Genomic DNA, 7,688 nt, shown 5'->3' on the forward strand with positions numbered 1-7,688 from the left:
AAGGTTCATATTTAGTGCATAATCACTTAGTGGTAACCACACAGGAGTTCCTAAGCTTTACAGTAAGTGCTTGCATCAAACAGAACAAAAAAGTGAGAAGCATTCACAAGTTTAAGAGAAGTGAATGAAAAATGGTGAACGGTACTTAAACAGAGCAGGGGGGCGGGGAGTGGGGCAGGTGGTAAGGAAGGGTCTCCAGAAAACCACAAAGGAAATGGGGGGCTCCTACTGAGCAGGGTTCGAAGGGTAGGATCCTGGCCATTTCACAAGATGAGAAGCATGGACAGCACTGGAGAAAAACACATTGTACTTTGCATCCATTTCCAATACCCAGCGCCCAAAAACCACTTAGGTAGTGGACCTTCCATGTGACTTGGTTTGCTCCCAGCTTTCCAGATCTGGGGCAGCGCCAACCAGTCCAGTCCCTCCCCCAGGTCCTGCTCCTACTGCTTCTTCCAGTATACCTGAATTTCCTTCGCTTTGTTCTAATTGCCCTAATCTTGGGATATTAGATTCCCTGATGAATCGGGAAGTACAGAATGGGGCTTGGGATCCAAGCCTCCCATCTGTGTACAATTCCCTAAATCTTCCCCCAGGGAATGGCGTGAATTCTGGGGAGCAGTATAATTTGGATCGAGCTGTTGTTGGAGAATTTCCTTCGGGCCGAGACAAATACACATAAAAGTGGAATCAAAGAAAGCAGAAGTATTGGAACTGCCACCCAGCAAGGGGGATAGTGCCCTGTTGAGTTGGGCTTGGGTTGAAGCAGCCTGCCCCAGAGACTCATCCCAGAAAGAATGGTCTTCAGCTAGTCTCCCAATTCATTACCTCACACTCCCCCTGGAGCAGGGTGTCACTGCATGTACAGTAGCATATGGTCAGTGTTAATATCTTCACGCCTGTTGTGGATAAAAATACTATCCTTTTAATTCCAGTTTACAAAAATAGGAGTAATATTCAAAACAATGATTGTCTATTTTTTCTATTTATTTTATATAAAAACATAAACAGCTCAGGCGAATTTTCAATCCTCGTGCACGCTTTATATTAATTGCTCTCTATTATACTTATATATATTCATAATATATACTTATATTATATATATATATATCAATGATTGGTCCACAAAGTATATCTGTGCATTCTCTAGTGCTCTGTACAAAAGAAAAACAATATTATTATCAAAATATTCATTTAATGGCTTTACTTCATACATAAATACATGTTTGGATAGAACACATGAGCATGACTGTTGAGTCAGTTTTGGAAAACGACTTTTCATTGTGTCAGGGTTGTATACACAAGGTAGCTGATAACTCATCGCTACAAATACGCTATTCGGCGTCCTTTGTTTTTAACCCTTTGTTTATACCTTTTCCCTAGGACGGCCGCCAAGTATTTCTTGACAGCCATTTGTTTCCGGTAGCGGCTGTAGCTGTCGGTGAAGATTCCGTCCGAGTGGCGCTTGGAGAGCGGCTTAGAGTCTTCCTCCGTGCCGCCGCCGCCGCCGCCGTGGTTCCCTCTGCAAGGAAAAGGGTAGGGGAGAGAGGGTGGCGGGACCCGAGACACAGATTCAATAGCTGTCTGGGGCAGGCGGGCCCCAACCCCCGCGGTAGCCTTCAGGGAAGACACGGGTCCTCCCTGTCCTCCCTGCCCCCTTTCTCTGCCACTAAGCGGCTGGAGGGAGGACCGAGAAGGAAACCACTCGGTTCCTCCCTCCCCACCGAGAATTTCCAGGCACTGAGTCCTCCCAGATGGGACCCGGAGGTCCGAGCAAATGGCACGTGGCTTACGCCCTTGGAGATCTGACTACCCGTGCGTATGCGCACAATTGTCCTAACAGTTCCTCTCACCCCCCACGAGCACAGAAAATAACTAAAGAACCCTAAATGCCACGTTGGCTGTTGCGGTGGAGTTTGCATCGATCCCGCAATTCCTAGCCGGGGACGAGCACTCTCCCTTCTGCATGCTAAGTTGAAAAACGTGATGATAATAATATAAGTCGACAGGCTGCAGGCAATATTTTTCATTGCATGAATTATTCATTGTGAAAATGTAATCTGTCTTCCCACGGGCTTTATTAAAACGTTGCCTTCTGCTGCGAAGGGCTCCGCGCAAGCCCTTTGCTCTGAGCTGGTCTGGCACGAGCAAAAACTGCTTTTTTCTCTAGGTGTCCAAATTTGGAGATTTGTTTCTAGCTGAACTAAAGGTGATAGAAATATATATATACATATATATATAAAGTCTTGCTTACTAGAAATTATAACATTTCCTCCCACAAAGCTTAAAGGTTTTTAATTACTGAGGGCTTTTCGGTTTGCTTTCTCTTTTGATTTAAAACGGATCGAACTCTCCGGTTCACCCGCCCTCTTCGTCCCTCGCCCCAGATCCCGAACTCTCCTCCAACCTTAAGGTGCCGCTTCAGAACCTTCAAATGGGGCCCGGGGCCCCCGCGCGTGGCCGCCGATTGCCGCGTACCATGGGGCGCAGACGCACGCTCGACCCACGTGTACGCACGGAAGGGGAGGCCGCGCCACCGCCCCGCGCGCTCGCACGGACACCCACCCCCGGCGTGCACCGTCACGCGTCAGTTAACTCTTTCGCACACTCTTACCCCAAGGCCTTGGCGACGAGTGACTCCAGGTACTTCCTGGCTGACAGCCGCTCCAGCTGTTTGCGGTAGGCCTTGTGAAGGATACCGTAGGGCGCGTCTCTAACGGGGAGGCAGAGCGCGCGCGCAGGGTCACCGACTCGGCTCCCGAGGGGTGGCCCGAGGCCCACCTGCTGGGCGCGTGCGGAGCCGGGCGGAGACGCCCCCCGAAGCACCCAACATGCCAGTTAACTCTCCTAGGATGTTTCCAGGAGGGAATGCTCCGGACGTGCCGGCCTCCGAGGGCGGTAGGTGTGTACACTCACCCCCACTCCTGGGGCCCCGGACTTTTCGGTCCCCACGCGGGCCCTCACGTACACACAAACACGCCCATTACTAACTTTCAGTGGCTTCCGTGGGAACCCACCGGGGGGGAAGAGAGGTTGAGGACGTTAATGACAGAGACTCCTCCGTGGCTCAACAGCCTGCCCTTCCCGCCAGCTCAGTCCTGGGAGCCCCGCCCCTGTCGCGGGGACCACGCGGGTCGTACCTCTTCTCGGCGGGGTCGTAGAGCGCGTACGTGTCGCGCAGCGCGGAGGCGGGGCCCCCAGCGCCCGGTGGGTCCGAGTCGTAGAAGGCTGGCAGCGGGTTCCCGTCCTCGTCGTACACCTCGTCCTCTGGCCTGCCGGGTGGGGGCACGGGGCAGAGGGAGTGGTCAGTACATGTCCCTTCCCGGGGCTCTCAGTGATCATTCTTCTTCGTCAAGGGGAATTGTTTTTTCTTCCTGGACAGGGGAGGGGACCAACACCCACCAGGGATGCGCACCCCCCTTCTCTAGGGTAAAGGGTCGTCCTGCAGGCTGCGGCCTCAAGAGCCCCGGGAAGCCCAGGCGTCTTCGCCCAGCGCGCACACCTGGCCCGCCCTTTCCCCGCCCAGCGCCCGAGCCTCCCCCCACGAAGGCGATGGACGGGGACGACAGAAACCCTAGGGGGACAAGGCGCTGGCCAAATCGGAGACCCGAAGGGGGAGGCGCGGGGCTGAACGGCGAGGATGGATGGGTGCGAAGTGCGGCAGCCAGTTCCGGCAGCCACCCCCGCGCCAGCCTTTGAGCCCAAGGGAGCCCTTCCCCGCGCAGATGTAGGTCACGGAGAAGCTCCGGCTTCTATTTTGGGCCAGAGAGGATCTGGCAGGAGCATGAATAATAGATGCCCCTAAACTTAGCCAGTTTGGCGGTGGCTTGTTCTGTGACGTGCCCGCGCCCTCCGGTGCCTCTGGCCAGGGAAAGTGCCAGGCACACGGGATTTTGAAAATGGCTGGGGGTTGGAATAGGGGAACTTTAAATACCCTAAATAAATATTTCTGGCTGATCTTTGCGAGAGCGGGCCGGTGGGTCTCCGCCTCAACCCCAGGCACAGGGAAAGTTGCAGCTGAGACTTGGGGCCAACAATGGACAGAGAGCCAGCTGACGCGCTGCAGCCTCAAAGACGCCCTCGCCCTCGAGGATGCGCTCGCCTACCGCCTTCATCCTTGATTCAGGATGGAGATGAATGGGTTAAACAAAAAAAAAAATTTTTTTTTTTAAATCCCTCGCTTCGACCCGCGGAAAAGCCTCGCAGGGAATGGGGCCTGGGCAAGAAGCGCTCTGTAGGCGGGGTTGGCGTCCCTACTTCTTTAGGAATTCCGCTCCGCTCGCTTTTCTTCCATTCTTGGAGAGGCGAGGGCAAGACGAGCGCATCCTTCCACCCACCCTGCACCCAGCCTTTCCTGGAGATGCTCCTCGGCCCTGGTCCGGGCTTCGCGGAGCTCCAGGGTCTTTCACTTCCTACCCTGTCCCGCGCCCGAAAGCAAAAATCATAATACTGAAGCCAGATCCCTTGTCTCCCGTCAAATCAATAGTCAGCTGGCCCTAAGGCGAACGTTCTGGGCGCGGCTTGCAGGAGTAGGTTTGCAAGCCGAATGCTTGTCCCTCGCGGTCCGGAGCCCGAGCGCCGTAGGGCGGGAAGGCTGCGCTGCAAAGCGAGTTTCCCCTCCCAGGCTGACCTGCCGGGGACTGGGGCTGCGGAGGGGAGCCCGGGCAGCTCCGAGCGTTTGGAAGCCAGGGTTTAAGGGGGAAAAAACTAGCGTTCGTCCAGCCAGGGGCTTGCCAGCCGGCTTTCTCTTTCTCCTCCTTTTCCTCCGTTTCTGCCTCTCCCTCGCAGACTGGTTCTTCCTCTGCTCAAGTCGCTTCCCCCAACTACACTCGACCAACAACCCCGCGTCCCCAAGACTGTCTGGGCTTAAAGTGCAGTGGGAACACCTACCACTTGAGAGAAAGTGCCTCCAAGGGAAAGAATTCGAATTGAGATGGGAGAGGGCGGAGGAGAGAAAGGGAGACCCCGCCCCGATAGTCCAGAACAAGATGTAACAAAGCAAAGTCCGCGCGAGCTCCACTCTCATCCCCCCGCCCCCGACCTCGCTCTGGGAGCCGAAGTTCTCCTGGCGCGTCCTAAGAATAGGAAAAAGAAGCCAGGCTGGGAGCCCGGCCCTGCCCCGCCCGCGGGCGGAGCTGGGGGAGGGGAGGTCTCTCTCGAGGCAGACGCGCGCTGGCTCCACCCGGGCCCCTCCGCCGCCACCGACCCAGGCCTTCGGGCCGAGGCCAGGCCCTAGGACGCGCGGGGCGGGATGTGGGTGCAAAAGCAAGGGGAACGACCCGGAGAGCTGCAGGAGGGCGACCACAAGGAGGCGTCTGGGGGAGGGAAGCCCCGGCCCGGGCGGCGAGCACCTACCTGATCCCGGGGAACCGGAGTCCGGCGGCGGCAGGTGAGCAGTAGACGCTGCTGTGCATTATTATCCCATAGACCAGAAGGGCCAGGCTCGCTCCGTTACGCATGGTCACTCTGTGTGCGACGGGAAAGAGGGCACAGCGCCTTCAGAACGCCCCTAGCCTTCCACCCTCCGACCCCACAGATATTCGCGGAGCTGGGGGGAGGTATGGAGAGAAGCTCCGGCTGCCTGTGCTGAGGACCGTTTATGGTGACAGCCCGCGCGCCCTGCCTTTCCCCTCTCCTGTAGTTAGAATGCGCAAACACCCGTATATACACCCAGCACCCAGACTTGGCGCCAAGAAAAGCCCATTTGTACCCTGATGCTGGCGAAAGAATCAAAAGACAGATGAGTCGTTTGGTAAGTTTGTTTGGTTTTTTTTCCTTACCACTCAACTCACCGTTGCGAGGGTCTGGTGCCCAGGTAGGACGGCGAGCACAGGGCTCCTCCAAGTTTCCGCGCTGGAGTCACAACCCGAGAGGCATCACCGTCTGGCGTTGGTGTCTGAGGAGAAGCCGCAGAAACGAGCAGGAGCAGCAGGAGGAGCTGGAGGACTTGTTTGCTGAGGCCAGTATTCTGTTCAAAAGTTTGTAGACGCACTGGAACTAGGAGGGAGCTGACACCGAGAAGGGGGCGAAGAGAGAGATGAGAGAGGAGGCGACGAGTTGGCGGGGGGGGGGGGGGCGGGGGGGGTTAAAGGGGCCCTAGGTCCACCACGACGTAGAAGCAAGTGCTTAAAGAAAGGAGGGAAAGTCGAGGACGAAGGGGAAGGAGGTAGGGAGGGCCGCAGCGCAGCCGGCGTCGGTGCGAGCCGCCAGGGCCGGCAGCTGCGCGAGGCGGCGGCGCCTTCTCTCTTCTGAGGTCCCTCTGGCTGCGTCTGAAGCTGCGGCTGCTTCTGCTTCTGCCGGTGGTTACAGAGGTCACCGGCCCTCGGCTCGTATTTATAAGTGCAGTTAGCAAAAATCTATCTGAACATGGTTTCAGGAGAGCCTCTTTGTCAACATCTGTCTGCCTATTGCCTTTCAGTACAGAATATTTGTTGCACTGTTGCGCTCAGATTTTTATTCATGAAATGACTTCCTTTTTTTTTTCCAGTCACGTAATGATCGGGTATCAGAAAAAGACGTCAGCATCCTAGTCCCTCAAGGAACATATTAACTATTCTGTGCTGTCCTCTTGGATGATAAGATCCGGAGTCATCGACTTCTCATAAACACCTTTCACTCAAACAATCCAATTTTTAAGAAGTCCAATTATTTTGATGGTTATCAATTTCACTCATGTCTTAAGGATGGGAAAAGAAATCATAGACTTTTGAGGATGGTGAAAGTCTTGTTTTAAAACTATGCGCCTACTATTTCTCTTTACTTTTTCATCAAGCCGCACCAAAAGAAAAGTCTGGCCTCTGGGGTTAAAGTAACATCAAGCTCTTGTATTAGTAATTTAATTTCGATATCCTCATTTCGTGTGTATGTTCTTTCAGATAGACAATTAAATGTTGACATCCTTTTGTTTTTAAAGGGAAAATATTGGAGGATTTTCAGTAAATCTTTAATGAGTCTGGCTGTGGTTGACAGTCTGGCTAAGAGTAGATGATTAGAGCTCTGGGCCGATTAGAGCTCGGCCAGCGGAGCTGTCCCGGATCTGAGTGCTGAACCGCTGGAGCGCAGATGCTTCAAACGTCGGAAACCGCCGCTGGGTTACTTTCAGACACTTTCTAAATCTCATGATGCGGCCTGTGAAAGTGGTCTTTTACTTTGTCCAAGTCACCCCTCTATTCAAATGCGCCATTTCCCCCCCCCCCCCCGGTAGGGCCAAGAATGCCCCTAATGAAGTGAAGAGCCCCCGATCCCTGTCTAGATTTGAGAGTACATTCTTCTGTTTCCTGTTAGTCCTATTTTTATTTAAATCTCTAGATTGCTATTTAGAGACTTTCACACTTTATGTGACTCTTGCTGTTTTTAAAAATTGAAATTTTGCTTTACACAAAAATTGAAATTTTAAGAATGTGAGAGTTAGAAATGCGGGGGGGGGGTTCCTACTTTATTTATAACTTGAGTTCATTTGGGGGAAATGATTGAGAAAGCACAAGAGTTCTCAAGACAAGTTCGCTTGCTGAGGATTTCTAACGGGAATCCCTTCGTTGGGAACAGTTAAAAAAATATATTTTAACTGAAAATGACGTGGGAAGAGGAAAGCAATAAGGGAAGACCACATCCACCCGGAGGCTTCAAGTCCCTGGGATAATTTAAGAAGATTCGTAAATTTCTACTCCAGTAAGAGAACTCGGGTCTGT

General features: G+C 53.5%; 1 protein-coding gene across 1 annotated transcript; it reads right to left on the reverse strand.

Moving 5' to 3' along the window:
• Nucleotides 1-1,230: 1,230 nt before the first annotated feature.
• Nucleotides 1,231-7,120, reverse strand: ADCYAP1 (adenylate cyclase activating polypeptide 1). Its single transcript, XM_004447389.4, has 6 exons — nucleotides 7,003-7,120; nucleotides 5,793-5,991; nucleotides 5,356-5,496; nucleotides 3,141-3,272; nucleotides 2,615-2,713; nucleotides 1,231-1,522 (listed from the first exon to the last, which is right to left on the reverse strand). The coding sequence occupies exons 1-6, from the start codon at nucleotides 7,118-7,120 to the stop codon at nucleotides 1,324-1,326; spliced, it is 888 nt and encodes a 295-aa protein (XP_004447446.2). The 3' UTR covers nucleotides 1,231-1,323.
• Between the last annotated feature and the right edge of the window lie 568 nt (nucleotides 7,121-7,688).

The sequence above is a fragment of the Dasypus novemcinctus genome, chromosome 16 (assembly GCF_030445035.2).
Source record: "Dasypus novemcinctus isolate mDasNov1 chromosome 16, mDasNov1.1.hap2, whole genome shotgun sequence".
Taxonomy (NCBI): domain Eukaryota; kingdom Metazoa; phylum Chordata; class Mammalia; order Cingulata; family Dasypodidae; genus Dasypus; species Dasypus novemcinctus.